General features: G+C 41.6%; 1 protein-coding gene across 2 annotated transcripts in view; it reads right to left on the reverse strand.

Annotated features, from left to right (window-relative positions):
* Positions 1–14,935, reverse strand: part of WDR82 (WD repeat domain 82) — a 20,090-nt gene extending 5,155 nt beyond the window's left edge. For both annotated transcript variants that reach the window (XR_008233815.1, XM_052778888.1), the window contains exons 1-8: positions 14,526–14,935; positions 8,782–8,879; positions 5,318–5,384; positions 5,013–5,112; positions 3,224–3,340; positions 2,290–2,445; positions 2,097–2,166; positions 109–251 (exon numbers count right to left, since the gene is read on the reverse strand). Coding sequence is in view for 1 of the 2 variants with exons in the window: in XM_052778888.1 (XP_052634848.1) it covers positions 109–251; positions 2,097–2,166; positions 2,290–2,445; positions 3,224–3,340; positions 5,013–5,112; positions 5,318–5,384; positions 8,782–8,879; positions 14,526–14,686 (912 nt within the window). In the remaining variant the exon portion in view is untranslated. The remainder of the gene's footprint in view (positions 1–108; positions 252–2,096; positions 2,167–2,289; positions 2,446–3,223; positions 3,341–5,012; positions 5,113–5,317; positions 5,385–8,781; positions 8,880–14,525) is intronic.
* Positions 14,936–14,969: the final 34 nt, after the last annotated feature.

The raw sequence follows: 14,969 nt of genomic DNA on the forward strand, positions 1-14,969 counted from the left end.
ACCAAAGCCCAAGGAACTACCCATCAGTGGCACTGAGCTTTCTCAGATTAATTTCTAAAATGGTCAGCACCTCATTGAGCTAGGAGGAACATAAACCACTTTCCTTACCATATTGGAACATGCACTAGCAAAAGTCATGAATTTTGGATTGAATTGCAGACAGGTTATAGGACCTGTGTGTTTCCCATCCAGCACAGCCACCTTCATCCCACTTTCCCCATTCCAAACATGAATCTTCCCATCCTCTGAACCTGCAGGCAGGAGTGGAAAAGAAGATACACATGATACATTGGAGAGGCCAGCAAAGAAAATGAAGAACCTAACCTTTTCTGTCAGAGAACTGTAGGAACAAGCATGCCTCATCTTCATAGCTTAACCTTTAAAATTCTCAAAGTATCTATCACTAGAGTATTTACAAAACATCACTAGAGTTTACACACCTGTACCCAAACAGCAGGTTTATATCTTTGCACTGCAGAGACTCAACTATGCAACACAGTGCAATACTATTCTGGCAAAGAGGTTAACAACTATGGTCACCCAGTAGAAAAGGAGAGCTGACACCATCCAACTAAGGAAGAAAGACTCTTGCCAACTTGCACCTATGTGCGAGAGGCCAAAAGCTGAGTGTAAGAGTCATTGTTCACACAAGTTCTCAGTTCAGGCACAGAAGGAGGTAAATATTTCACTTGGTAGGCACAGAATCAAATCAAAGCCTTTACCATTGAAGGTAACCAGATTTCAATGCACTATGCCAAATACCAGAAGCTTCACTGGAGATGTTGACTCTCCACATTGCTATAACAGGACAGGTTTTTTACTTCAAAATGGCATTTTGCAAAGTCTGAGGCTGGGCACTTAACATTTTTGTAATTCAATTCTGCTTTAGTCTCATTTTAAATAGGATTCCTAATAAAAATGCAAGGAATTTTCTTCTGCTTGTGTATCTGTATATAGAGCCTTTCAGGGAAGAAAAATTAAGAAGCCCAAGTTACAACTTAACCATATGTAAAAACTGAACAGAAATAAGTGTTTTGGAACTTCTTCCAGTATAGTTTTCAATTAGAAGGGCACAACAGGAAGGTAAATACATGCAATAACATGCTCTCCAGAGACAGACTAAACAAAGAACCCCACCTCCCTTCTCTGAAATCAGGAAGTTCTCAGCCAGAACAAAAAAGAAAGTTTTGCCAAGGCCATCACTCATCCAGGAAAAATGAGGATCTGGATACCAGTTACCACAAAGTTAAACATATTTGATGTACCAGCCATATAAATAAGAACAAAAAACCCCAAAGTGCTAGGAGAGGGCAGCACCACACAGATGCATCTGACTTGTGTTCATGGGTCCTGTCGGGCAGCAGAGTGTAGCAGAGTGACTGAAGTGCTTACCTTGGGGTCCCCAACCTGCAGCACCAGGCTCTACAGCAGTTGCAACTGCTTTTTGCAACCCACTTCACTCAAGACTCCCTCCTGCAGAGGGTGAGGAAGGGGGCCTGGGCCAGAGGAATCATATGCTGGGAGCCATCAGGCTGATGCCTGCTGCTTCTATCAAGGCTTAAGCAGAGCTTGTTCCACAGACATGGGGGTTTACAAGAGCCACACAAACAAAATGCAGCTGCCCCAGCACATCACCAGTGCAGGAATGTCCCTGAGAGCTGTACAAACACACCAGGCTACAAGACCAATCACCCAAGCACAGACAGGTGCCTTGCTCATCAGGCAATGGAGGGCAGGTCACAACATACAGCCCCAAAACACTTTGAGGCAGCACATGAGCACATCCAGCCACAGGGTGAGGATCATTGACATAAATTATGTGACAGGTCTCCGCACATTACAACAGTTTGCTGGTTTCTTTTCTGGACTAGCATTCATATATAAAGGAAAAAATAAAAGTCTTGCAGGCTCATTTATATTTCAGTCTAGAAAATGCTGAGTAAACTAGCAAAACAGAAAATTGTCAATGCAAAGAAAGCTTACAGCTGCGTTGTATTATTTAAATACATTTTGCTTCCCAACAGACACAACTTTAGTCCTACATAATACACCTAATTTCAGAGCACTGAAATTCTTTCCAAGAATAATTATCTTACCTATCATGATGAACTGAGAGTCTGGTGTGAATGATGCCTCCAGTGTGACAGCCTTACTATTGTTATAACCCTATGGCACAAAACAGGAGAGTATGTAGTAGAGAGTGTGTCCACAGTAATCTCACAACCAAAGGGCACGTGCTCCCAAAACTAACACCAACTTTCAAGCAGGTAACACGGGCAACATGCTCACCCCAAATGTATGCAGGATAGCTCCTTTAAAGGCATCAATCAGTCGAATGAACCCTCCATTAGTCGATATGAGGATGAGTTTGCCATCATTACTGAACTTCAGGCCTGTCCACTCACATGTTCTATCATACTGCATCTTAAAGGTAGCAAATGGGCCCTTGAAAGAAAAAACAAAAAGGGAAATAAGATGTAGACTCTGTGCATTGCTGCTAATAAGAGTCTGCTTTTAACCTTAGCTCAGGAAAAAGTTTAAGGTTTTTCAAAAGAAAATCTTTAGTCCTAAGATACCAAAGGAAAGTGTCATGGCAAAAACATGTCACTGCAAGTGTAAGTTTCAAAGAAGTATGAATCCACAATTTCCATAGCAAAAAAGAGCCACAGTAGGGCATTTCAACAACAGAGAGTCCCATACTCTACCACATTCAACAGCAGAAATTAATTTAAGGTACAATGAAGTTTTCAAACAGGGCTGCTAACTGAATTTAGAGAAAGAGCTTGAGACAGTATTATTGTCATCTGACTTTTGAAAACCATGGAACTAACTATGCTCAGTGCTTAGCCAGTTCAGCTGGCCACCCAGTTACCTTCTGACAATCCTGGCTCCACCTTTGCCAGTGTTCTTCCAGAATAAGCAGCAAGAAAAAAAACCGCAAAACACCAAAACCCAACAACAACAAAAAGCCTAAATGGGAGTTTGGAACAGGTTAGAGTTAGCAGAAGTAAACTTTAACACTGGTTCAAGAGTGGATTTTGGGATTTGGTGACAGCACATATCCTTTTCTGTCTGTGAGATGTGTACTTACTGAAAACTGTCTAGGTGCCAAGTAGGCACCCCAGATAGTAAGCTGGAGTAAAGAAATCCAGCCTCTGAGCACTGAGTTTAGACTACTTCTTGCAAGCTAAAAAGTGTAAGAAGTGAAGTTAGGGTAGGTCACCTTGTCAAAAGAACGGAGATCGTAAAGCTTCACCATTTCAGAATTTACTCCAGCAGCAAAAATCAACCCTTCTGGGTCAAAAGAACACACGGGCTTCCCCTGGAGATGCATTAAACCCTAGAAAATGAAGAAGTCCAAATTATTTTGCAAAACTGATGCTCACATTTCTACCACCACCCTTTGAGCCTGCTATGAGCAGGACAGCAGCCTACGGGCAGAACAACTGAATTTCAATTGTAAATATTGAGGTTTTACAAAGGTTCAGAACTCAGCTTCTCAAAAGCAACTCTGACTACTTCAGGTCATCATACAGAGCTTCCAGTTTGCTGCAATGACAAAGTTTACATTACAACAAATCAAGACCTCATTTGAGCTGTCATCCACTGTATCCTGACTGGCAGGTCTGTGCGTGTTAGCCAGATGTCTTTATGTAACTGTATGCACATAAATAAGAATACATCTTTGATTAAATCAACAATACATTTAAGAAGTTTCTGCATTTCTGAAATACCATTCTTCTCTAGAGCAGTCTAGAGATTTTACTACTTCTCTCTTCCTTCCAATTTATGTCAGTTTTCCCTGTGCTCTCTGAAGGCTAGCTCGCTCAGTAAGCTAGCCAATGTTCAGGGTTTCCCAGTAATATTTCTAGGCACTACGGCTGCCATCTCATGGACAAACTGAAAATTACAAGTAGCATTTCTCAACCTGTTTCCCAACCTTTGCTGGATGCAGCTTCCAGTTACAAGTCCTAGTTTTACCATTCTTACAACTTCAGGCACTAGCATAAATCTCAGAATTACTACTGAATTTACAACCCTATGTCATCTGTAGCGACTTTGAGATTGAGATTCATCCCAAGGGAAACTTACACATTGGCATTAAAGGCATATTCCTGGAGAAAGGCAAAATTAACATTTCTTGTCAGAAAAAGCTTGGTTTTAAGACAGATAAAACCATTTTTTAAGAAATGTAACCTTTTCTTCCTTTTGCATTTACAGTTACACCATCTGGACTAAGTAAATAGCCCTCTCTCATAAGCAAGAGGGTCCCAGTGAGATGGGAAAATATGAGAGAACACTACGTGTCCAGATATAGGGACAAAACAGCTCATCACAAATAAAAGGTGGAGATACTACTCTTAATCTTTCATTCCTGCCCCTGCTGCCAGCTCTGGTACTTTTCTCAGCCTACACAAAGCCTGCTTCCACTAAAAAAGTAAAGTATTCCAGCAAAATAAATAAATAAAGACAAACAGGGTTTTGCCTTGCTAGAAAGTTAAATTTGCTCACAAACAGGTCTGATGAACAATAAAGGTGATGCAAGGAGGGGGTAGACCATGTAGCTGCTGTGTTACTTTAGATCATCAGCTTCTTCATCAAATTTAATTGCATCAAGGCATCAATTTTAAACACACACCATAAACACTCAGATAAGATGCATTCCCAACCCAAGAGAGATGCCAGCTAAGAGAACACTCTCTGCATGGGGTAGCAACCTGATGAACAAGGTGATGACACCACTCTTGTTTCAACTCTGGGTGTTACTTCTTGCTCTTCCCAGCGCCTCTCCAGCAGAGACATAGCTGAAAGCAAGTGTTGTTACACAATGCAACATACATATTTCACAGAGATTTGCAATCGAGGCTCCTTCAGCATTCCAGGAAGGTGTCAACACTAAATCAGCAGCATACATTTCTGGCAGTGGTTTTGTTTTATAACAAGCACACATCCATTTTTCATCCTTCTAACTGAAAATGCAACACACTATGCACATGAATTTGATATCCTACCTGACAATTTGGAGAACGGAGATCCCAAAGTCGAATAGTTTTATCAAGGGATCCAGAAATAAATGTATCATCCACTGGAGACATTGAAAGAGCAACCACTCTGCAACACAGAAGACCACATGCATCAGAGACACACAAAAGAAGTGAATGGAGCAACGCCTACCCCAACAGCTGTGTACAAGTTCGTAATTGCCATTAACAGTTCTACAAAGCGAAAACCAGAGTGAATCGAGTGTAACATAACTCAAGCTCATTTACAATCATTACTTCAATTTCTCCTGTACTGTGTCCAAGCCACACCTTACCTTTTTGTATGCCCCGGAAAATACCGAATGTATTTGTTGTCATGCAGGGAGAGGTATCGGATTGTATCTGAAAACATAAACAAATCATAAGCTTTATTATACCATGAACCCAATGTTATCTAAAAGTGGTCATGCGGTAAACTTGCTCCCCACAGCAACAGCAATCTTGCCGCAGTGAGTAAGTCTGGTCATTTGATTTCAAGTCAGACTTTGAAACAGAATCAAGTTAGAAACCAACATAAAATAACTTGGTTTCCAAGGCAGAACTGGAAGTCATGCACCAGGAAAAGATACTTCCCACAGTATGAAGTCATATTACAACTTGAAGTCAAACTGTCATGTGATTTATGCAAGTTAATTTCAAAGTTGCTAAAATTTAAGTACAAGTAGGTTTTATTCCATCATTCTCGCAAAATTGAGAGTATCAAATTTACAAAGTTGATACTACCACTTTTTTTTGCTATACAGCATGAATCTTGCTGTCTTACCTACATACATGTCAGCAAATAAGTCTCCAGCTAAACAATAAGCATAGGAAATGTGCAAATTCTAGCATTTAGCCAAAGAGAAGATAAAAACATGAACTTCAAAGCCAGGACAAGACCATTAAAAAGTAGCAAATCTCTCTTTTTTTTAATCTGACAATCAGCAGCTTCACACATTCTCTGCACTTAGAGCAGCTAAGCTTTAAGAGGAGGACAGAGGAGTAATCTAAAGCTTAGCCCACTTAAAGCAATCTTAAAAATATATTGAATAAATCACTGCAGCACCACAACATTTCTCAAGTGCTAATTTTATTCTGAGTATAGATGAACATACCAAGAGTAGCCCAGAATTTTGGAAGATGCTGTTGAGACTTCCTCCCAAGATTAAAAGAAATCCTTTTAAGAGGAAGCAATTATTAAGGCACAGAAGCCACTTTTTAATCTTTAAGTGCAGATCCATCTGAGTGATGAAACGTGAAGAGCACAAGTTAAACCTCTGGTATCTGAAAGCAGCATCAGCAAAAACCCTTCTCACACTAGTTAGAGGACACTAGTTTAAGCTGTTGCTGGATGGAAGAGATTGGCATTATGCACCTGCACCATACAGTGCCAAAAGATTCCATACTGCTGTAACATGTCCTGCTGGCTGAGGCTCCAAAGATAAACTGAGGGAAAAGGACATTTTTACTTTTGACTCAGAAGAACAAGAGCCAACAGGACGCAATATGCATAGAGCATTTTAACACTCATAGGGCTACTGTGTTCGCAGCTTTTTGAAAGGCTCATTCAGCAAAATTTAGCTTCTGGGAAAAAATGATCAAGTTACCATTTTTCCCTGAGGTTTCACATCAGGCTGAGATGAGAGTTCTAGACCTCCCTCCAATATTTGACAAGAAAACTAAAGCTGACTGATCAAGTTGGAAACATGATGCTGGTGACACACCATTCTGAAAGCCTCTAAGTGACCTGGGCTGACTATCCAAAACAGAAATCCCCACCACCAGTGTCACATCCCATCATGGCTAGAACCAATATGCTTCAAGCATGCTGTTATGACGCACCTCTAGTTTTTCCTGCAAGAGCTGTCATTACCTGATTTCCAAAGTATCCATGAAGAATTTCATCTTCCTTTGCTAAAGAGAAAGCACTGGGGAACTGTGATCCTTTGCGATCCTTTTTGTTGGCAGTGCTCTGTCCCAGGCAAGGCAGTGGCCTGTACAGTTATCTCCTGTACCGGGTGGTATCATAGACCCTCAAACTGTACAAACTACTACCTCAGCCTGGAATCAGGCAAGAGGAACTAAGTTCAAAGGTCTTGAAGAAATCTTCAGAAGTGGATTGGTAGCAATTCCAACACATAAAATGCTTGGGAGCAAGCACCAGCACTCCTGGGTTTGTTAACCCATGTTCCTGGGTTAATTTTCCCTCCCGGTAACTGCGTAACAGGTTAAATACAATGCACCTTGCCCAAGACTGCATGCATTAGGGACTACAGAGTATCTGGACCCCTACAGACAACACAATGCTGGTTTTATTAGGCTTACGGTTAAGAACAGCAACACATACTTTCACATTCTATCTTTTTCTTTTCTTCTAATCAAGTATTTATCATAACACTACCCTGCAGGATGAAGGCTCTTAAGTTTTGGTTCCTCAAAGGCTTACTAGTGCTTATAAACAAAACCTCACAACTCAAAATGGCATTAAAAATGCTTCATTAAATTGTTAATTAACCGTAAATTAAATAACAGCCAAGTCAGAAACATGACATAAGAAAGTAATAATAATAATAATAAAAAAAAAAATAAGTAGGCTGTGAAACAGACTAAAAAGACAAGTGCTTTCCATCACACTTTTAATCCTTTTATACCATTAAATCCAATTCCGTTGGAAACTTCCTTGCTCCTCTAGTTTCAGGCCCAGCTTGTTCTAGTTTAAGCCGACTTCCTAACTCTTAACTTCCATCTGCTCTAAATTCATACTCTTTTAAATTCCTTAAGTAACCTAGCACACACAAAAGGCACCAGTATCTCTACTGTCAAGCTCCATCTCTGCAAAGGAAAAACCAAACCAAAACCACTATTCCAGAAATTATGAGTTTACAAATACAATGTTAAAACCCATTTATAAAGTGCTGTGCTAAGAGACTTGTTCACTGAAAAAAACTCTCAGACACTGACTACAACAAACAAAACTGAGACAAAATTTGAAACGAACACTAATTCTTCCTAAGGTTGGAAACAGCTAACGTACCTATCTGTGCCAGTTCTTATATTTGAATTTTAAATTAAACTCAAATACATTAATAGAGAGCCTGCCACGAAGCTCTAGAAGCCCTTCAATGTCACTGATTTACAGAGTGTAGCTATCACAGACACTGACTGTGGAGAAATGGCATGAAAATGGGTGCTCTGTCCATTACATGGAAAAAACAGATTAACAGAAGCAAAGCTAATCTCAGAAGAGTTCTGTGACCTCCTCCAGGCTTGGCTGGTTATCTGCTGAGTTACCTGAACTTCCTGCCCTCCTTGCTGCATATAGAGAATGGAAAAACATTCCCTTCCTTTGCAGTTGACTTGTGTGTGTACCAGACAGAGCTATGGCATTTAGCCCACCTTCTGGCCACATGCTCCTTCTACCTCATTTCACGTGTAAGAAATTAAGGCCCAGACGCTGACTGACAGCATTGGTATCAAACAGCAAAGTGAACAGCAGAATCAAGAACCCAGCTTTTATCACACTAATAATGTTATTGTTGTATTGGTTGTTGCAGCAGTGAACAAAACTCACGTCAGCATACTTGAGGGAATATCACCAAGTTGTGCATTAGAGCCGAACAGTCATTCCCCTATCTCTGACAGCATGTTTATCACTAAAAAGTTGCTATAATTTTTTCCCAGCTCTTTAGAGCTATTTATCCAGACATGTAGTTTTAAGTGTAAGGAGATTAAATATGCTCAACTCCAGTGGATCACTTACCGTCTATTTTATTGGAGCTGTACACAACAGTGTTGGCAGCATGTGTGTACCTGATGAGGTCCACTCCATACTTCTTACTGTACAGCGTTCTCTTTGGTCTGTCAGAAGGAAGCAGAAAAAATTGCACTCACTGCAACAAAAAGCTCAAACTGAAACTCACCACATTAACAAGGCCTGTTTTCATTGAGATATTACAAGATTGTTTCAAGTAGTCAGATGTTTTTATACAAAGAAAGAAAAGCTTTTGTATTTGATTTTCAAACAAGCACCTTGGTGCTTTCTCCAAGACCACCCCTAGGCTTGAGGAGTTCCCTGTAACAGCTGCAAAATGCACTTAATTGTCTCCTCGAAAAATTCTTTTTCCCGTGATGTCTACTGTAAAAAGAATACGAGGAGCTAGCATAACAAGCCTTTAATGTCAAGCAGCACTGCCTCGTCACTCCCTTGCCCATCCAAATCTCTAATTAATCTGCTGCTTATTTTAGATTGAGAATAATTTGCCTTTTTGTTCTGTTACTTCAAAATCCAGAACAGGGTGTCTCATTCAGAATAGGGCTTCTCGGTATTAACACAAACACATATATATAACAGTTGTCTATAAAAGCAATGGTATCACAGGGACTCTCAAACTACTGGAGAATTATACTCATATCCAATCTTAATTAAAGCATGAAACTCAAATATAACATTTGCAGAATTAAAGACATTCCAGTGAGAGTGAAGACAACATACAGAACTGGATTTTTAGGGGTCTGGTAAGCAAGTGATGTACTGCAGTACTAGAAATTTGAAGTGCAAAGTAAACTTAGAAGTAGCTGGTTAATAGGCATATCTTGCAGCAGCAGCAACGCCTGTTTAAGCAGTGCAAGGTCTTCACCACCCTCCTTCCCCTTTCTTCCTCAGCTGAGGTAGCACAGAGGTTTCAAAGCTGGGCAGTCAACCAGCAGGGGCACCAATTAACACCAGAAATAATACAGCCTCTTCCAGGAGTTATTTTTAATCCAGAAATTCATAACTCTGGTTATTACACAGGCCCACAAAATATTTTACCAACACAAACCAAAGACAATAGCATGGGAATGGAAACAAACAGCAGGAGCGGTTTAAACCAATACTGCTGCCAAAAGAAGTTTATCAGACTACACCCACAGACAAGGTATTTCTAAAATGGTCAACTTTTTCCTTGTTTTCATTAGCCTCAAATGGACACACCCAAACAAGAGCACAAGTTCAAGGCTTTTCATACCAGAACAAATAGACATTCGTTCTTAAAGATTAATTCTCAAACAGCAGAAGCCATAGGGCTTTGACTTCAAACGAACTTGCTGGGGACAAGCTTCCACTAACTGAAAGGCAATACAGCAAGTGTAATTAAAACTCATACACCAGCCGTACCACTTAGACCAAATCTCAACAGATTCTTCCTCAATTCCTCCAGTAGATTTTTAAATCAATTTTCAGATGCAAACACGCTACAAACTGAAAACAACACATCAAATGTAGTTTTAGACACCAAAATTCTCTAAGATTATGCCTGATATACTTCCCCATACTGCACTCTGTAGTTACCTCAGCTATGCTATTGACCAAATTGGGGGGAAAAAAAACCCCACAACAAAAATACCCCACCAACTTCAAAACATACTAAGACTCTCACGCCTAGTCTGGCTCTTCCTTATCTATGACCAGTTTAACGCTTACAAGCTCTATTCAGAATAAATGAATACAGACCAAAGAATATACACAGAGACAATAAAGATTAACAGATGGACAAAAGCACATTTACCACAAAGGAGGAAAGAAAGTAATTCTGCATTTTAAGAAAGGCGAAGTTTTCATGTAAGCTGATACAAGCAGAAGCATCTCACTTCACACAAGAGAGAGCACCTGTTCCCAATCAACTATTTAAAGACACAAACAAGAGAACTAAGTTTCACATATTTTTTTAAACAAATCACAATCACTAAACATAATTCCAAGTTTAAGGTTAATTCATCCAGGCCACTTGCAAGTCAAGCAATATCAAAGAAAAATGCTTTATGAGATCACAGTCAAATCTGCTACAGAATCACAGAACCATGGAATCGTTTAGGTTGGAAAAGACCTTTAAGATCAAGTCCAACCGTCAATCCAACACCACCATGGCCACTAAACCATGTCCTGAAGTGCCACCTCTACACATTTTTTGAACACCTCCAGGGATGGCGACTCCACCACTTCCCTGGGCAGCCTGTTCCAATGCCCGACAACCCCTTCAGTAAAGACATGTTTTCTAATATCCAATCTAAACCTCCCCCGGCGCAGCTTGAGGCCATTTCCTCTCGTCCTATCACAAGTTATGTGACAGAAGAGACCAGTACCCACCTCACTACAACCTCCTTTCAGGTAGTTGTAGAGATGGATAAGGTCACCCCTCAGCCTCCTTTTCTCCAGTCTAAACAACCCCAGTTCCCTCAGCCGCTCCTCACAAGACTTGTGCTCCATGAAAACATAAAACAAAACACAGGTGAGGTTTGTAATAGTATCTGTGCCTTCGTTTAAATCACTACCACTGCAGGTAAAACCATCATCCAAAACCAGGGTCACTGATATGTCTAGCAAACACCACGGCTAAGCAGGAGTCCAGATCCATCACCTCTTTATTTGTATAAATAATACACAATTGATATATACTAAAATACAAGATAAAGCTTTGCTAGACCACCATTATATCACACCATGGTTACAAATTTGCAGCCACAAGCCTCCTGTTCCCAGCCTCAAGGACTGCTGTACATCCCAACACACAGCTCCATTCTAGAAGTTTTCAGACTTCATTCTTAAGCCCCAACAGACACAGGTAAGCCTCTTGGTTATGCTTTTGAGCCAGCCTATTGTGGAAGTATTTAATGATGCAGAATGGGTTAAAAAAATAATAGTAACAATTTAGTTGTATACACATTTTGAAACAGAAGTGGAATGTCAGATCCAAAATTACTGGATGCTCATGAAGAAGCAGGACAAATTTTTCAAGCTTGTTGCCTAAGCTCAGAATATACGTAAGGGAATTTCTGTTTCAGGAGGCAATCTTGTCCTGTCAGCCCTTGGCTACACATCACTGTTTAAACTGTCCTGACACTTTTAGAAACTGAAGTTCACTGAGATGGGGCTTGGTCGCACTGGTAACAACTCTTGTAGCTGTATGGCTCATTTTGGTATGGCAAAACAAAGCAAGCTAGGTGAGGGTGTACCTGAAGTATAACCAAACATAGGTGCATTTTAATTCTACCAGAACTGCTCATTAACGGGGGGGGGAACCAACAAATTTTGCCACTTTTACATGGGGAAAAGTTTTAACATTCAGGCCGTTTGATGAAGTAGGGTTTCTTATACTGAAACCCATCAAGCAGGACATTTCCTCCTGGCCATTATATTCATTAGCAATGACATATACAAGCAGGTGAGAGTTCCGGGCCCTTGAAACAGTGGTTTAAGAAAAAAAAACACAAAAAAACCCAACACACCACTATAGGCCTGAAACTGCCAAATTCCACCACGTCACAACAACGATCATTCACAGATTTGATTTTTCATCTCCACATGAATCTCTAGTGACAAAGTAATTCACAGCTAAAACTTTCCAGGTGAGAGAAAAAGTGTGTCTTGCCTCCCTAGGTACCTCTAAAAATCACAGTTACACTTTTAAGTCAATTGATAGCACATGAGACACTTCCAAGTTAATTTTATAACCACTAGAGAAATGCATCCTGAAACAGGGGTTACCTTGATGAAACTACTCTCATTGCTCTGTAGCACTGCAGTAGACAACCATCGATCTTCTACATTTAACTTAATTAAAGCAAACCCTCTGACTGTAAAGCATACATCAGGACTAGATGGAGATCGGGATGAAAGGATCAGATGCCTCCCAACCCATCAAACTATTCTTTACAAGTTTGAAAGGGGAAGAGCAATCAATACCATCTGCATTAACATCACTCAGCCCTTCTACTATTGTATATAATTAGGATCTAGAATACAATCCATGGCAGACACCATACATATAAAGCTACCTGTTCTTACACAAATAAAAATTAAATAACTTCAAATAAGAGTTCACTCTGTCAGATGGGGAACACCAACAACTTTAACATGCAAAGCAAGCAAACTAAATGTAAGTGTAAAGCAACATATAAGAAGTGCTCTACAAAATTAAGAGAATATGCAGGATGCAATCTTTCAAACACAGCAAGTATGATGCCTTGGGTCTGCTTGAAAAAGCAGGAGGATTAGGAGTACCTGGTTTACTAGAAAATATACACAACACTGACACATCTACCTCCTGGTACTCCCAAGCCATTTCTTTTTCATTCCTGTGTTACCCTGTCCTTTTTATTTTCTCTCCTACAATACACATGCTCGTTTTTCTTTCACTTTCTGTATGTATGTGATGCTCTCTAGTCTTGACTTCACAAAAAAAAAAAAAATCACCTCAGAATTACATCTCTACACCAAGAAGCACATGAGAATTAAAACTTAAAATCTAAAAGAATTTAAAGCAGCCAAGTGCATACTCGTACCAACTGAGAAAGATTTTAATGGAATAATGACATCATTTGGCTCAATTCGTTCCAGCTCCCACAGAATACAAATGCCTTTTGCGTACGTTCCAAGACATCAACTGCAAGTGTTACGGTGGTCTTATTTGCACACTTTTATCCTCTGAACGAGCACCATATCTCAAGTGCTGTGCAGATTTCTGGGGTTTTATCAGTAAAACAGGACAAGCATCGTGTGATCAATGAAAAAAGAAAGATAAACTGGGCAACTCTGTCCAGTGAGAAACACACACAGCTTGATTCATTAAGTAACATAAATCAATAAACACCTTGACTGATTAAATATAAATTAAGACAACGTTTGAAGACACATAAATCACACGTGTATTTTAACTGTGTTTTACAGTTAAAAACGCAACTAGAGAGAAGGCTTTAAAGCACAGAGGACCACCTTTATCTGCAACGTTCCCAGACACCACTTAGGAACTAGGTTTTAAGGAAAACACCATCAAGTTTTAAAAGTTATAGTAAACACACACCACACCATACCATGTTCACCTTCTGGCTTAAAGCATTTATCCAAGACGTTACACTCAAATTAGGTTATTTAAAAAAGCACATCTGTACATTGCTCACAGCAATTTCTTCTATTTTAATTAGCGATACTTAAGCCCAGAGAAGCTGGAGAAGTCCGTTTGCATATCTGTAACAATCCCGAGGCCTGGAAACCCCTTAAGCTTCACAACTATTTACTTCTCACAGCAGTGAACTCTCTCACACTTGGGAAATTACCATCGCTGGCTGCAGCCTCATCGCTGGCTCCAACCTACCAGAGATAACAAGCAGAGACACCAGTAGTGCTGACAAAACCATGCTGCTCCCACCTCTGCGCCCCACTTTAACCGTTTATAATTCCCCCCCCACCCCCGCGTCAAACGTCACTGCAGTTCCACTTACGAACCTACACTAAAAAATAACAAAAGAAAAGCTAAAGCTTACCAGCCAGACCTGCCACCTCCTCAGCGCAGACGCACCGGTGCGGAGCCGGGCACAGCTTCTCCCCCAACGCCGCAACGGGCAGCAGCCAAACCGGCGGCCCTCACAGCGCCACTCTGCCCCAGAAACTCCCCCAGCCCCCCCGAAGGCAGGCACCCCCCTGTCCCGGCGTGGCGGAGGAGCGGGCCTGGCCGGGTCCCCGCCACTCACTTGCCCTCCTGGCAGTCGTAGAGAACGATGGAGTCGTCGTCGCTGCTGGAGATGACGGTCTCGCCGTTGGGGCTGAAGTCGAAGCAGTTGATCTTGTCCGAGTTCTCGCGGAAGACCTTGGCCACGCGGAAGCTCCGCAGCACGTTGTCCGTCAGCTTCATCCCGCCGCCGGGCCGGGCCGCGCCGAGGGCGGCGGCGGCGCTGAGGGGAGCCGGGCGGGGCTCCGGGCGGCGGCGGGAACAGTCGGGCAGGGCCTCGCGGGGCGGCGGGGATCAGCAGCGGGCGGGGAGGGGCGGCGGGCCGGGGCGGGCGGCGCCCTCCGGCTCGGCTCGGCCCGCTCAGGCCGCGGAGAGGCGGCTCCTCCTCATTGTGTCCGCCATCTTGCTGCTCCGGGAACAGCAGGGGGCGGCGCGCGGGGCACCCTGGGAAGGTGGGGATGGGGGG

The sequence above is a fragment of the Harpia harpyja genome, chromosome Z (genome assembly GCF_026419915.1).
Source record: "Harpia harpyja isolate bHarHar1 chromosome Z, bHarHar1 primary haplotype, whole genome shotgun sequence".
Classification (NCBI taxonomy): Eukaryota; Metazoa; Chordata; class Aves; order Accipitriformes; family Accipitridae; genus Harpia; species Harpia harpyja.